At 33.4% G+C, this 16,290-nt stretch overlaps 2 protein-coding genes across 2 annotated transcripts; both read right to left on the bottom strand.

Annotated features, from left to right (window-relative positions):
- Positions 1–2,234: 2,234 nt before the first annotated feature.
- On the bottom strand, positions 2,235–4,554 carry LOC105141978 (NAC domain-containing protein 8-like). The gene is made up of 3 exons (XM_011049403.1): positions 4,086–4,554; positions 3,806–3,995; positions 2,235–3,235 (listed from the first exon to the last, which is right to left on the bottom strand). Exons 1-3 carry the CDS (start codon positions 4,233–4,235, stop codon positions 2,679–2,681), a joined length of 897 nt encoding a protein of 298 aa, XP_011047705.1. The 5' UTR covers positions 4,236–4,554; the 3' UTR covers positions 2,235–2,678.
- Positions 4,555–13,184: 8,630 nt separating this feature from the next.
- Positions 13,185–15,502, bottom strand: LOC105141977 (NAC domain-containing protein 8-like). The gene is made up of 3 exons (XM_011049402.1): positions 15,036–15,502; positions 14,756–14,945; positions 13,185–14,185 (listed from the first exon to the last, which is right to left on the bottom strand). Exons 1-3 carry the CDS (start codon positions 15,183–15,185, stop codon positions 13,629–13,631), a joined length of 897 nt encoding a protein of 298 aa, XP_011047704.1. The 5' UTR covers positions 15,186–15,502; the 3' UTR covers positions 13,185–13,628.
- Positions 15,503–16,290: the final 788 nt, after the last annotated feature.

The following is a 16,290-nucleotide window of genomic DNA, read 5'->3' as shown; positions in this document are numbered from 1 at the left end:
TGACAACAGCATAGTCCGTTGTCAACACAAATTATAACAGATTTAACCATCCTTCATAACCAGATAAAGAAGAAAGGAATTAAGTGGTGTAAAGACTTCTAATTAGTATAAGAATTCTAAAGAAATTTAGAAGCCAAATAAGAGAATAAATAAAGTAGAACACAACTGAAATAGGAGCATGCATCATTCTTTTCTTCTCTATTTTTATCAATTTTTCAGAAACTATAAACTAAGTTCTAATTTCGGTTCAAAAAGAATACGCATCATCTCCATTAGCAAATTGTAAGAAGTAATGTTATCATTGTAATTCTTTTAGATTCAAGTATTTATTTTTTCTTATTCGGAATTATGATATTGATTGTTATTCAAGTTTATTGAATTGTTTTGAGATGGCATGTATGCTTTCTAGTTTTTTTCAATCCATAATTATTGTTAGGGTTTCGAGTAAGAAGCAAAAGAATTAATTCAATTGCTATAACTTTTATCTTGATTTATTAGGAAAGAATAAACTAAATTAAATTGTCAAGTTTTTGTATATCTACTTAGAATAAATGCACAACTTTACTCCTAAAACTATTTTTTCCTAAAACTATTTTTGAGTAAATGAGAATTGATTTCAATGTTCAATGATGGTAAAAAAAATTAATTATAAATTTTTATCTAATTATTTTACTCGTAATCTCATTAATTTTCCTCAGTTTTAAGGGATATTGAATTTATTTGCTTACCGTGAAAGAATATTTATTTTACTTTGATGATCAACAAATTTATAGGAATGAATATATGGATTCTTGAATTGAATTAATGATACATCAATTTATTATTTTTATATTTAGAATTTTGTTTATTTAATTTTTTATTTACATCCCCTTTTCTTTTTTATTTTAGTATATTGTAGGAAAATTAAATAAAATTTCTCTTAAGTACGACATGGTTTTTATTACCATACTATAAATTTATTTTATTTATAATAGTTAAGTCAAGATTATATTTTAAAAATTTTAATAATTAATCAGGGTTTATGCCGGGTTAATTATGCTGAAGATGCTGCACCTGCTCATTGAACTTGGTTTTGGTGTAGATTTGCTTGATCTAAAAAGCTCCAAGCCAAAAATATCCATGCTTTATACAAAAAACTTATCCTAAAAAATTATTAAAAAATTATTTTAATTTAAAAATTTTAACTATTCGCATTAAAGCTTTAAGAATGATTTCATAGTACTCTTCAATGTATCTTTTTAAATAATTTTTTTTTAAATTTAAAATTTGTATGTATTGTCTATTATTATCATATTTAGTTTTATTAATTAAATTAAATTAAATTAAATAGTGAAATTTGAATTTTTGGTTGACTAGTTAAGATATTATATAAAAAAAACCATTAAAAATTTTAAAATTTAATTTATTAGATAAGTTATAGCAAGGAGTTACATCAATTGACTCTCTTAACTAAATTTTTCGCGGATTGACTTGACCATGTAAAACAACTGAGACAGTAGTTCATATTAGAAGAAATCACAAATCACTGGACACACTCCATGGTCATCTGTATATGGCACTGAGATGGACCAATTAATTTTGTTGAAGTTGGGCTGTTGAAGCCCTTTTACATGTGGTTTATGTATGTGTCTGTTAAAAGCCAGGAATGATGGGTGCCGATCAACTAATTAATTAAATTTACATGCTGGTGAAAACAGATCCCACTCGAAGCGTTCCTCCCTTGAGCAATTGGTGTAGGACAGTAAAGGTATAATGGATTAAGGTTTTTGTCTTTTTTACGCTCGTTAGATTCCGGGTTACACACGGTACCGATCAGCCTGTCTTCCTTGAAGCTCTCCCTTCGCTAGTGTTCAGCCTGTCTTCCTTGAAGCTCTCCCTTCGCTAGTGTAATCGAATTGAAACTTTAGAACACATGATAACCACAAAATTTTATCATCTAAGCTAGAGCCAGCACCGACCGGAAATTCGATCAATTTGGTAGAAGTTTTTCCATGATTTTCTCCTTGTTTCAAAATGGTGACTTGTAAAAACAACAGCATTTTGTTTTTTTCCCCTTTGTGTCGATATAAATGGGTTTAGATTATCGGGTTAATATCTTGAACGGAGCTCACCGTGTCAAAAACAAGCTAGAAATGCCTACTGTACTCTGCATAAGACTAATGCACTAGCTAGCTGTTCAACCAGTTACCATGACCAATCTAACAGTTTACATAATTTGTGAGGGCATAAACAAATAATCACAAGGCAGCATGGGAGAAAGGGAGCTGCATTCTTACTATGAGGAGTAATCATTGCGAAGATTTTACAAAACAAAGTGTGCGTGCGCGCGCGCGTGTGGTTGAAGAACCCTCGATCTTCGTACAGTTCCAAAGATCACATTCTCTCATAGAAAAAGTGTTAGGACCCATGTGCATTTTACATCAATGTCACGGTACAGTACAAAGCATGAATTACAAAAGAAGCTGTGGAAGAAGAAGAAGAAGAAAGGAATTAAAGTAGCCAAAAACTTCAATTCTCTAACCCCTGAAGAATCCAGCTCCTAGTTCTTAGCTAAAGAAACCTTATTCTTCTCAATGTGTCCTGCCTTTTGGCCTCTCCTACGTTTTTATATATGTATTTATTAATTTATTTCACCAAGGCTCAATGATTGCAGCCTTGCTTTCCCATTTCTTTATTTTTCAAGGGATAAGAGAAGATCCATCTTGAAGTGCAAAATGGGGAAGTAGTTGTTGAGGAGGGTTAGGGTTTGTTGATCTATTTTGTCCACTTTGGTCAAAGGATATAAAGGAAGGATTATAGTAGTCGACAAGAGGGGTACTGTTCTTAAGGTTAGAGCCCTCATGTCCACTACTTTGTACCTTCAATTTTGAAGGAACAGGAACAGAATCCTTGATGAGTGAACCACATTGTCTAGGTTGTGTTTGGTAGAAAACTTTTGAAACAACAAGCTCTCCATCTTTCTCTTCTTCATTGTTTCCAAGATGGTATTGATGCATTACCCAATTTGTTTTCTCTGGCTTCCTTTGCTTCCCATAGTTCGTGTAAAGCACTAGTATCTTCTTATACCCTCTCACTTTTCCAGCAACAACAACTGGCCTAGTCTTGCCTGTTTTGTGCCATCTAGTCTCACCACCTTCTGTGTCTGTGTGTACCTTTCTCCTCTTTCTTGTTCCAGTTGTGTATGCCTTTGATGGTCGATGGAAGAAGTGGCGAATTAGCCCATCTTTGCTCACTCCTGCATGGTGATCACAGTAGGCCAACAGGTCTTAATTCATACAACGTTAATACATGTTAAAAAAAAAAAAAAAAGATTTTCGTAAGCATGCATGAGGGAAAAGTCATTTTTGGGCCTAATAAGCTATAATATTACCATCATTGGAAAGCTAATCCTTCTAGCTAGGAATTATATATCTTGTATGTCGAGGGTTGGTTGGGGGGTTTCTTCATGTCTAAAAGCAAATGCTAACTAATATACAAACGTTAGGTGGTGGGTTTCTTCAAGGATCTAATGGCAAATGCTATACCATAAAGTTTTTGGTTGGCGCTTCAAAGGAGAAGAGCAGGTGAAAGAAGGAATGGTGATCCTCATTGAATCTAAGATCATGAAGAATTTCTTATCTTCAAAAATGGCAACCTCTACAATGTTTTTCCCTAAAGAATCGTGGGTTAGCTTCTCAAACAACGCAAGGCCTCATGATAAATGGCCTCTTAAGTTGCATGCAAACACTCAAGCATGTAAATCAAATTGGATGGTATTACGAACTAGCTAATTAAAACCGTTGTATTAGTATCCCTGGAATGTCACCTGGTAACTTTTCTGGGTGTGTATAGCAAATCCCATTCTCTCCATCAATTGTAGGGATGAACTCATCGATCAGAGGGTGAACCTTACACGTATCAGACTTCACCTTCCCCTCCAAATGCTCAAGCAGCTCTAGATCGGTCGGGTCAAACTTCACTCCGGCTGGTAGCCCAGGCAAGTCATGAATTCTTGCCTATGCAAACATTATATCATAAACTATTATAGTTAAGGTATTCCAAGCACACAAGTACTATACATGAAGCAAAAAAGGAAAAAGAAAAACCTGGTCTTGGCATTTCATTTGGTGCCCACATGAAGGGCAACTCCTGATCAAACATTCTTTGTGTCTTTGAGCAAAAACACTTGCGTTACAAGGTGGAGGTGAGCTTCTTTCAATTGTTTGCACATCGTTGCAGTCATTGCACCAAGTCATTTCCTTAGGTTTCCTCTCTTATGCCCACATATTCCACAACAGAAAGAAAGACCTCTCCTTGCTAGCCCTCTCCCTCCATTACTGCTACTCCAAAATAAACGAAGACCATGTATGATGTGAGAGAGAGAGACAAAGGGCTTAAAAGAAAAGAAGGAAAAAAGCAATTTGTCTCTTCTAAAGCATGTATTGTCTCTCTTCAAGACTTGGTACTTAATCTTTAGGGAAGGGAAGGAATTGAATTCTCCTCCACTTTTGCTTGAGAGAACACATGCACGTTGCACGCTCCCCCCTCCCGCTACCACCTCCTTGTCCTTTCTCAAGAGAGACAAAGGTACACCTAAAAAATCCAAATATAGTGTAATTTCTAAAAATGTAGTAGTAATTTGTTGCAAAGAAAGGGAAAATTTTAGGGATGCTTGGATCTTAAGTCTGGTTGTGTGTGCTCATGGAAATTAATGGGATGCGTATGAAAACTTGTAGGACAATAAATGTAGTTTTAGGGTCTTTTTTACTCTCTTTCTAAAGGCTCCATTGTTTTCTTGAAACAAGTTTAAGGATTAATAAAAATTAAAAAAGAAACAAAATCAAAAATTAATCATGGCTAGTTAGGGTTGAGTGGAGATGGGGCAATCTGATTTGTGAGTGCAATTTCACCACCTCTTGGAGAGGGAGAGATTTCAGCTCCAATGTCGACCTAGAGTGTGCACAAAGCTAATATATATACATATAAACTCCTTAAATATTGAGAAAATGAAGAAGAAAAGAGATAAAATGGAGTAACAATTAATAAATATATTATCAGTCAATATTATCCAACCAAATATAATTATATTACTTCACGTAGACTTCTCATGTAAAGCAAGAAACCTATCTATCACAGTAAATTGACAACCTCCCTCTCAGCTTCCATGGTTTTATTTAACCCTTACCTACATGTGCACGACTCAAGAACAGTGCTCCATGTTTGCCACTGCCCCTTCTTCCAGAAAAGGAAAATAAAAATGGGGTGTGCGTGTGTGTGTGTATGGCTGAAATAAGTTGCCCAGATCTAAAGAAATATATGTTATCAATGATCCCACGATTCTAAAGCATGGAAATCGGTTCAAGGTAAGGCTAGCTAGATCACGGACTAAGAAGGTTGAATTAAAAAAATCAAATAAAAAAATTAACAAGTTAAAAGATGAAAGTTGAGTTGTAAAAAAATCAAGTCCAGGTTAACTGGGTCATCAATACAGGTCTTTTACTTAGATTAAATAGGTTTTTTTATTTATTTTTTTAATCTGTATTGATTTAGATTTTAAAGTTTTAATAGGTTTGCTTCGTTAGCTTACATGAATGAGTTTTTTTATTTATTTTAATGGTATGCACAAAACACAAAGGGGTGATATGTGGAATTTAACTACCACCTTTATCAATATTTCATAAGAAGATATATAATATTTAAAACAATAATTGATTCCTTGAAAATGCATGGGTTTTTTTTTTCACGAGCCAAATATATGCAAATATTCTTTTTGTAATCATATATAAATATCTATAATTAACTTCGAATCAATATATTAATTAATAATTTCTTAAAGAAACTATATAACTATGTAATTACTACATCCTTCGTTGAAAAATGCATCATATTAAAAAAGAAAAAAAAAATCTAGCTGTATATCCATTAATTCAATAATATATTTCCCCTTAATTGATTTGAAGAACAAAACGTGCATGCATCACGAGCTTGAGAGGTCATGGGAATTTGGTCAGGACCCTTTAAGATAGTTTTAATTCTCTTTTAGCAATATTCATTGATTTTTTTTATTGTTTTTTTTTTTTTTTTTGGGAGGGGGGGTGTTAAAAGGTAACACCTACCTTCATCTGGGAAGAGGAAACAAAGCATAAAGACCACTGTACTGATATATCATTGTCAGTGGGAAATATAATAAAGTAAAAGAGGTGCACAAGTAGTAAGAATCCAGCAATATATATTTAATTTCTCCTTTGAATATACTTAGTCCAAGTATCAAGGAATTGTGCTGCCCCACTCCGACCCACACTCTGTCTTTCTTAGTTTTATCTTATTTAAATTGATCGAGTTGTTCTTCAAATGATGGGTTTTTATTTAGTTTAACGTTGAATCTTGAACTTCCCTTTTAATTATCAGCATTCAAATCTTAAGTCAGTTTAAGAAATATAACTTTTTTATGAATCTTTTTTGTATTTTATCGAATCATAAGAACATATCTAATTAATCTTAATCCATAAAAGCGTTTGAGATGGATAGCGGGGCTATTTGTTTTTGTAATGTGTTGTGGTTTTTTAAAAATATATATTTTTAAATAAAAATATTTTAAAAATAATTAGCATTATAATTTTAAATAATACCATCATGCAAGCTATCATAAAAAAAATTATTTATTTTTTATTTGAAAATTAAAAAGCCATATTTGTTAATCTAGTTGTATTTGGATGTGATGAAAAAGGGAAAATTATAGGTTTTCTCCCATTAAATTGAGAAATGTTCTACTTTTGGCTTCATAGTTAAGACAAGACTTTCAATGGTGCTCCTACAGTTTTTAAAACTTCCAATATTATGTTTTATGTTTATGTAGCTAATATAATTTAACAAAAAAAACCTGTTTTTTTAGTTTATTATTATTATTATGAATTTATATTCTTAAGATCTTTATGAGATATTAATTATCACTTGTACGAGGGTCTTCTATTACTCTTTTTTAATTATTTAATGGCCAGAGATCATCTTAAAAGTTTTTCAAAACTATAATGATAAAATGAAAAATTATCATATTATAAAAGTAGAAGTATAGAAATGTAGATTATATAAAAGTTATTAAACCTAATTGACAGGTTGATTTAACATAAAATTAGTGTTGTAAATAAGATAATTTTAAAAAAATAATAAAGGTCAAAACTACACTGTTTAAAAAAAATTAAAAGGTTTTGACTAGATTATGAGTTAGATTGGGTTTTTTATTAGCTTAAGTTAGGGTATGTTTGGAGTGTAGTTGTGATTAAAAAAAAAATTATGCTAAAATACATTAAAATAATATTTTTAAATTTTTTTTTAAAATATTTTTTAATCAACAAATCAAAATAATTCAAAACATAAAAAAAATTATTTTTTAACAAAAATAAATTTAAAGTTTTTAAAAACACAAATTAACTTATATTTTTAAATGCTACCTTAATCTTGGACCAACCTATTGAACTAGTTCGGGTTCGCAATGGTTTATAACCTAAAAATATTATGTTGGGTAAGCTAGCTAGAACTATTCAAAGGCCCAAAACAAATAAACGGCCTAAGAAAACAGAATGAAAACAAAATAAGATTCAACGTTAGAGTCCTCATGCAGTCCAAACACACTTTTTTTTTGTGTCTTGTCATTTTCCTCAGAAACACATGCATCGCCCTCAGTCCTTCACCCCCGTCGTGCCTCTTGCTTTTACGGAGAAAAGGACCCAATTCTCCTAAAAGAGGGACGGCCGAGGAAGACAAGGACATGCACACACCTATCTCCATTAAATTAGCTCAGGTGTCTCTTGCTACTTGGAACCTTTCCAGGTGATTTCACCAGGCACTGTTTGCAGGCATGGCAGTAGAGAACCTTCAAGATTGACCTGGTTTGCAACTAAAATGACATGGTATTATAGAGCCTCGGCTCGAGATTTGATACAAAAAATAATGTAGATCTCTGAATTGTTGAGTAACTTGACTGCATTATTCTTATCTACAAAACATCATTTTAATTTATTTAAAAATAAAATCATTGATTTTAACCCAACTCTGTGAGTTTAGCTATCATTCCAAGTCAATCAAGTGTTTAATCAATTTACTTGGTTTAACCAAATCAATACTACAACTAATTCAAATTATAGCTAGTCCGGCCAAGTTCAATAACTTAACCCAGCTCATTCAGTATATATTGTGTTTCAAATAAAAATTAGATAAAATTTTAATGTTTTTTTATATATGATTAAAAAATATAGTTATTTTTTAATAATTTCTTTAATAATTTAAATCAGATCCATCAATCATGAGCAAAACTAACCCGATAACCAACCATGCCTTTTCATGCTGATAAGCTATGTAGTTTTCTGAGGCTCTCGCATATGCCAACTATTTCTCTAAACTATGGTCCACCTGCAGAACATTTTCATGTGTCTCAGCTTACATTTAGAGTTGTTGTGTCCACTTTGCAAGGTCCTACACTCCATCATGTCAAGAAGTTGATTGATGAAGCCTTACCTTGAAATGCTGCTCGATTGAAAAGAAGATTCAAGTGCTTCATGAACAGTTGGAAACCAGTGAGAAATTCAAAACTGAACTCCAAAATTAATGAAGATGCTATAAATGACTTGAATAAGGTCTCTAAATATTACAAGATCCGTATAACTGATATGGGGAGGAAATGCTGCTCAATGGAGGGGAGTTATTCTAGTTCACTTGGAATGCTGGATTCTGCAGAGCAGGAATCTTGGAATGGAAACGAAAATATGAAGAGACATGGAATAGGGAAAAGAGTTGAAGGCCGGGTTAATGACGTGGCCTGAAACTAGATTAATTAGGATTGAAAGGAAAATCAAGAAAGGGTTGAACGAAAAAGGCTTGAGGAAAAAACCATAGACATCATAGAAAATCTAAGATGAGAAGAGAAGAAATCATAATACTTTGGTTGTAGAAACAGTAGTCTAGCTGTGTGTGGCTGCTAGTTTTATAAATATTTGGTAGCTGTGTATGAGTTTTCATTGGATACGAGCTGTGTTGTAATTGTTGCACTACATAACAGAAACAATCTGCTCTCTGATCTTAACTTTTCATTAAATCCAAATCATATTCACACACAACTAACATCTTGTAAAACTACAGAAGACGAAAGAGAGAAGAAGCCAAGGATTACGTACAGACACTTGTTCTAAGAATAGGAAAATGCTTAGGCTTAGCATGAGAGCAAAAACCAGGAACTTTGAGTTTGGACTTGAGGGTCTGTATGTATAACCTTCTGTGATTTGTTGATTACTATCATATAGTAGCCTTTAATTTCAAGAAGCTTGCAGAAAACATTTTTATGTCTTTTCACATGTATTTTGGATGCTTCATTTGAATATGCAGGCTGCTCAAGAAGAGATGGAGATATGATTTGGAATCATCAGCTCTGAGGATTAAAGTCAAGGACTTGGCCTATAAGTAGGAATCTGTCAAATGTGCTGCTCGAGCATTGGAGAGGGAGGCTGAGATACTGATACAGGACAGAACCCAATTGGAGCAGAAGTACCTCACTGAGTTAAAAAGGTTTGAGGAAGCACATGAAAGGTGTAAAGTCTCGGAAGAGGAAGTTAAGGTGGCAAATAAGTTTGTTGAACCAGCACAATTAGGAGTGCTGGCTGCTGAAATTGCAAAGAGGGATGCTTCTCAGTTCACAATAGAAAGACTTGTCGAGATTGAAAATGCACAAAAGCAGATTGAAGTCTTGCAGAGACAAAAGGTGGATCTTACCAGTGAAGTCGACAGGTTGCGTGCATCAGAAGTTGATGCTATTTCAAGAGTTGCTTTGCTTGAAGCTATGGTTAAAGAGAGAGATCAAGAGGTAGAGTCATTGAAAATGAAATGTGGACAAAGATTAAGCTCAATGCAAGTGGCAAAAATAATGGGAAATGGGCCTTCTTTACAGGCAGAGCAGCAGCAGAGAAAGCTAATTTTGCCTCGGGTTGAGTTTTCTCCTGACCATTCAGATGAAACTCCGTTGAGTTCTGAGAAGAAAACCATTGCTTGTGGGAAACGTTCTAGGCAAGAAGTTCTGAATGTGGGCTCAGATTATGGACAGGATATAGATATTGCTGAAGCAACAGCCAGAGAACCAAAAAGATCCAAGAGCACCGTCGCCCTGCAAAAATGCACGGCAGAAGTTGAGAATTCTGATATCAAGTCTAACAAAGACTGTGAAGATTGAAAGGCTGGTTCAGAGGATTAATAATAACAAAATAATATGCATATGTTTTTTTTTTTTTTTACATTATGTTTAATGTGAACAGTGAGCTTATTGAAAGTAATTATTCTTACAAGTTTGGTATGATAAAAATAAAATGTGTTTTATGTTTTAGACCTTATTTCTTATAACACATATTTTATCGAGTTTTAATTTCTAAATCAAGCTTTCTAGAAAAGATTATCTAGAAAGCTTATGGGTAAAAATATGAGTTTGTTTGGATCTCTAATTAGACTTGCAAAATTAAACTAAAATACTCTTTGCAACAGTATTCTCTACTTTTATATTATAAATTCAAATAAACATATCTTGAACCTCATACATTAAAATCATGCGATTCAAAAGCTTAAAATCATTTACACATCTAGAAATGCAATTTTTATAAAGTATTCTAGGTTAGATAAGATCGTTTTGAAAGTAAATATTCAAATGCAATCTGAAAGACAAGATTAGTCTCCTACTTTATTGCGAAAAGTAATGGTATTTAGTATCGTCCTATTACTGAAAGTCTGACATAGAAACAATAAGTCTTAGGACTTAAAAAATATGCAAATCAAGCTTCTAACATGCCATAAATGAAAGAATATAACAGAGATGGTTGGATATTACAAAAAACCAAGTTTAACATGCCATAAATGAAAGAATATAACAGGGATGGTTGGATATTACAAAATATTACAAAAAACCAAGTTAGAAATAAAGTCTAAGTTGCAATAAAGTTGTGACAACAGCATAGTCCGTTGTCAACACAAATTATAACAGATTTAACCATCCTTCATAACCAGATAAAGAAGAAAGGAATTAAGTGGTGTAAAGACTTCTAATTAGTATAAGAATTCTAAAGAAATTTAGAAGCCAAATGAGAGAATAAATAAAGTAGAACACAGCTGAAATAGGAGCTTGCATCATTCTTTTCTTCTCTATTTTTATCAATTTTTCAGAAACTATAAACTAAGTTCTAATTTCGGTTCAAAAAGAATACGCATCATCTCCATTAGCAAATTGTAAGAAGTAATGTTATCATTGTAATTCTTTTAGATTCAAGTATTTATTTTTTCTTATTCGGAATTATGATATTGATTGTTATTCAAGTTTATTGAATTGTTTTGAGATGGCATGTATGCTTTCTAGTTTTTTTCAATCCATAATTATTGTTAGGGTTTCGAGTAAGAAGCAAAAGAATTAATTCAATTGCTATAACTTTTATCTTGATTTATTAGGAAAGAATAAACTAAATTAAATTGTCAAGTTTTTGTATATCTACTTAGAATAAATGCACAACTTTACTCCTAAAACTATTTTTTCCTAAAACTATTTTTGAGTAAATGAGAATTGATTTCAATGTTCAATGATGGTAAAAAAAATTAATTATAAATTTTTATCTAATTATTTTACTCGTAATCTCATTAATTTTCCTCAGTTTTAAGGGATATTGAATTTATTTGCTTACCGTGAAAGAATATTTATTTTACTTTGATGATCAACAAATTTATAGGAATGAATATATGGATTCTTGAATTGAATTAATGATACATCAATTTATTATTTTTATATTTAGAATTTTGTTTATTTAATTTTTTATTTACATCCCCTTTTCTTTTTTATTTTAGTATATTGTAGGAAAATTAAATAAAATTTCTCTTAAGTACGACATGGTTTTTATTACCATACTATAAATTTATTTTATTTATAATAGTTAAGTCAAGATTATATTTTAAAAAATTTAATAATTAATCAGGGTTTATGCCGGGTTAATTATGCTGAAGATGCTGCACCTGCTCATTGAACTTGGTTTTGGTGTAGATTTGCTTGATCTAAAAAGCTCCAAGCCAAAAATATCCATGCTTTATACAAAAAACTTATCCTAAAAAATTATTAAAAAATTATTTTAATTTAAAAATTTTAACTATTCGCATTAAAGCTTTAAGAATGATTTCATAGTACTCTTCAATGTATCTTTTTAAATAATTTTTTTTTAAATTTAAAATTTGTATGTATTGTCTATTATTATCATATTTAGTTTTATTAATTAAATTAAATTAAATTAAATAGTGAAATTTGAATTTTTGGTTGACTAGTTAAGATATTATATAAAAAAAACCATTAAAAATTTTAAAATTTAATTTATTAGATAAGTTATAGCAAGGAGTTACATCAATTGACTCTCTTAACTAAATTTTTCGCGGATTGACTTGACCATGTAAAACAACTGAGACAGTAGTTCATATTAGAAGAAATCACAAATCACTGGACACACTCCATGGTCATCTGTATATGGCACTGAGATGGACCAATTAATTTTGTTGAAGTTGGGCTGTTGAAGCCCTTTTACATGTGGTTTATGTATGTGTCTGTTAAAAGCCAGGAATGATGGGTGCCGATCAACTAATTAATTAAATTTACATGCTGGTGAAAACAGATCCCACTCGAAGCGTTCCTCCCTTGAGCAATTGGTGTAGGACAGTAAAGGTATAATGGATTAAGGTTTTTGTCTTTTTTACGCTCGTTAGATTCCGGGTTACACACGGTACCGATCAGCCTGTCTTCCTTGAAGCTCTCCCTTCGCTAGTGTTCAGCCTGTCTTCCTTGAAGCTCTCCCTTCGCTAGTGTAATCGAATTGAAACTTTAGAACACATGATAACCACAAAATTTTATCATCTAAGCTAGAGCCAGCACCGACCGGAAATTCGATCAATTTGGTAGAAGTTTTTCCATGATTTTCTCCTTGTTTCAAAATGGTGACTTGTAAAAACAACAGCATTTTGTTTTTTTCCCCTTTGTGTCGATATAAATGGGTTTAGATTATCGGGTTAATATCTTGAACGGAGCTCACCGTGTCAAAAACAAGCTAGAAATGCCTACTGTACTCTGCATAAGACTAATGCACTAGCTAGCTGTTCAACCAGTTACCATGACCAATCTAACAGTTTACATAATTTGTGAGGGCATAAACAAATAATCACAAGGCAGCATGGGAGAAAGGGAGCTGCATTCTTACTATGAGGAGTAATCATTGCGAAGATTTTACAAAACAAAGTGTGCGTGCGCGCGCGCGTGTGGTTGAAGAACCCTCGATCTTCGTACAGTTCCAAAGATCACATTCTCTCATAGAAAAAGTGTTAGGACCCATGTGCATTTTACATCAATGTCACGGTACAGTACAAAGCATGAATTACAAAAGAAGCTGTGGAAGAAGAAGAAGAAGAAAGGAATTAAAGTAGCCAAAAACTTCAATTCTCTAACCCCTGAAGAATCCAGCTCCTAGTTCTTAGCTAAAGAAACCTTATTCTTCTCAATGTGTCCTGCCTTTTGGCCTCTCCTACGTTTTTATATATGTATTTATTAATTTATTTCACCAAGGCTCAATGATTGCAGCCTTGCTTTCCCATTTCTTTATTTTTCAAGGGATAAGAGAAGATCCATCTTGAAGTGCAAAATGGGGAAGTAGTTGTTGAGGAGGGTTAGGGTTTGTTGATCTATTTTGTCCACTTTGGTCAAAGGATATAAAGGAAGGATTATAGTACTCGACAAGAGGGGTACTGTTCTTAAGGTTAGAGCCCTCATGTCCACTACTTTGTACCTTCAATTTTGAAGGAACAGGAACAGAATCCTTGATGAGTGAACCACATTGTCTAGGTTGTGTTTGGTAGAAAACTTTTGAAACAACAAGCTCTCCATCTTTCTCTTCTTCATTGTTTCCAAGATGGTATTGATGCATTACCCAATTTGTTTTCTCTGGCTTCCTTTGCTTCCCATAGTTCGTGTAAAGCACTAGTATCTTCTTATACCCTCTCACTTTTCCAGCAACAACAACTGGCCTAGTCTTGCCTGTTTTGTGCCATCTAGTCTCACCACCTTCTGTGTCTGTGTGTACCTTTCTCCTCTTTCTTGTTCCAGTTGTGTATGCCTTTGATGGTCGATGGAAGAAGTGGCGAATTAGCCCATCTTTGCTCACTCCTGCATGGTGATCACAGTAGGCCAACAGGTCTTAATTCATACAACGTTAATACATGTTAAAAAAAAAAAAAAAAGATTTTCGTAAGCATGCATGAGGGAAAAGTCATTTTTGGGCCTAATAAGCTATAATATTACCATCATTGGAAAGCTAATCCTTCTAGCTAGGAATTATATATCTTGTATGTCGAGGGTTGGTTGGGGGGTTTCTTCATGTCTAAAAGCAAATGCTAACTAATATACAAACGTTAGGTGGTGGGTTTCTTCAAGGATCTAATGGCAAATGCTATACCATAAAGTTTTTGGTTGGCGCTTCAAAGGAGAAGAGTGGGTGAAAGAAGGAATGGTGATCCTCATTGAATCTAAGATCATGAAGAATTTCTTATCTTCAAAAATGGCAACCTCTACAATGTTTTTCCCTACAGCATCGTGGGTTAGCTTCTCAAACAACGCAAGGCCTCATGATAAATGGCCTCTTAAGTTGCATGCAAACACTCAAGCATGTAAATCAAATTGGATGGTATTACGAACTAGCTAATTAAAACCGTTGTATTAGTATCCCTGGAATGTCACCTGGTAACTTTTCTGGGTGTGTATAGCAAATCCCATTCTCTCCATCAATTGTAGGGATGAACTCATCGATCAGAGGGTGAACCTTACACGTATCAGACTTCACCTTCCCCTCCAAATGCTCAAGCAGCTCTAGATCGGTCGGGTCAAACTTCACTCCGGCTGGTAGCCCAGGCAAGTCATGAATTCTTGCCTATGCAAACATTATATCATAAACTATTATAGTTAAGGTATTCCAAGCACACAAGTACTATACATGAAGCAAAAAAGGAAAAAGAAAAACCTGGTCTTGGCATTTCATTTGGTGCCCACATGAAGGGCAACTCCTGATCAAACATTCTTTGTGTCTTTGAGCAAAAACACTTGCGTTACAAGGTGGAGGTGAGCTTCTTTCAATTGTTTGCACATCGTTGCAGTCATTGCACCAAGTCATTTCCTTAGGTTTCCTCTCTTATGCCCACATATTCCACAACAGAAAGAAAGACCTCTCCTTGCTAGCCCTCTCCCTCCATTACTGCTACTCCAAAATAAACGAAGACCATGTATGATGTGAGAGAGAGAGACAAAGGGCTTAAAAGAAAAGAAGGAAAAAAGCAATTTGTCTCTTCTAAAGCATGTATTGTCTCTCTTCAAGACTTGGTACTTAATCTTTAGGGAAGGGAAGGAATTGAATTCTCCTCCACTTTTGCTTGAGAGAACACATGCACGTTGCACGCTCCCCCCTCCCGCTACCACCTCCTTGTCCTTTCTCAAGAGAGACAAAGGTACACCTAAAAAATCCAAATATAGTGTAATTTCTAAAAATGTAGTAGTAATTTGTTGCAAAGAAAGGGAAAATTTTAGGGATGCTTGGATCTTAAGTCTGGTTGTGTGTGCTCATGGAAATTAATGGGATGCGTATGAAAACTTGTAGGACAATAAATGTAGTTTTAGGGTCTTTTTTACTCTCTTTCTAAAGGCTCCATTGTTTTCTTGAAACAAGTTTAAGGATTAATAAAAATTAAAAAAGAAACAAAATCAAAAATTAATCATGGCTAGTTAGGGTTGAGTGGAGATGGGGCAATCTGATTTGTTAGTGCAATTTCACCACCTCTTGGAGAGGGAGAGATTTCAGCTCCAATGTCGACCTAGAGTGTGCACAAAGCTAATATATATACATATAAACTCCTTAAATATTGAGAAAATGAAGAAGAAAAGAGATAAAATGGAGTAACAATTAATAAATATATTATCACTCAATATTATCCAACCAAATATAATTATATTTCTTCACGTAGACTTCTCATGTAAAGCAAGAAACCTATCTATCACAGTAAATTGACAACCTCCCTCTCAGCTTCCTTGGTTTTATTTAACCCTTACCTACATGTGCACGACTCAAGAACAGTGCTCCATGTTTGCCACTGCCCCTTCTTCCAGAAAAGGAAAATAAAAATGGGGTGTGCGTGTGTGTGTGTATGGCTGAAATAAGTTGCCCAAATCTAAAGAAATATATGTTATCAATGATCCCACGATTCTAAAGCATGGAAATCGGTTCA

Source organism: Populus euphratica, unplaced genomic scaffold (assembly GCF_000495115.2).
Source record: "Populus euphratica unplaced genomic scaffold, PopEup_1.0 scaffold197.1, whole genome shotgun sequence".
Classification (NCBI taxonomy): Eukaryota; Viridiplantae; Streptophyta; class Magnoliopsida; order Malpighiales; family Salicaceae; genus Populus; species Populus euphratica.
This window is presented reverse-complemented; position numbering and strand designations above follow the sequence as displayed.

Excerpts from the sequence above, each read along its gene's own strand:
- LOC105141977 (XM_011049402.1), bottom strand. The coding sequence starts at position 15,185 with ATGACTTGGTGCAATGACTGCAACGATGTGCAAACAATTGAAAGAAGC. Across the intron at positions 14,946-15,035 it reads AAATGAAATGCCAAGACCAG|GCAAGAATTCATGACTTGCC; the intron begins GTTTTTCTTTTT and ends ATGTTTGCATAG. Across the intron at positions 14,186-14,755 it reads ACACCCAGAAAAGTTACCAG|GAGTGAGCAAAGATGGGCTA; the intron begins GTGACATTCCAG and ends ATCACCATGCAG.
- LOC105141978 (XM_011049403.1), bottom strand. The coding sequence starts at position 4,235 with ATGACTTGGTGCAATGACTGCAACGATGTGCAAACAATTGAAAGAAGC. Across the intron at positions 3,996-4,085 it reads AAATGAAATGCCAAGACCAG|GCAAGAATTCATGACTTGCC; the intron begins GTTTTTCTTTTT and ends ATGTTTGCATAG. Across the intron at positions 3,236-3,805 it reads ACACCCAGAAAAGTTACCAG|GAGTGAGCAAAGATGGGCTA; the intron begins GTGACATTCCAG and ends ATCACCATGCAG.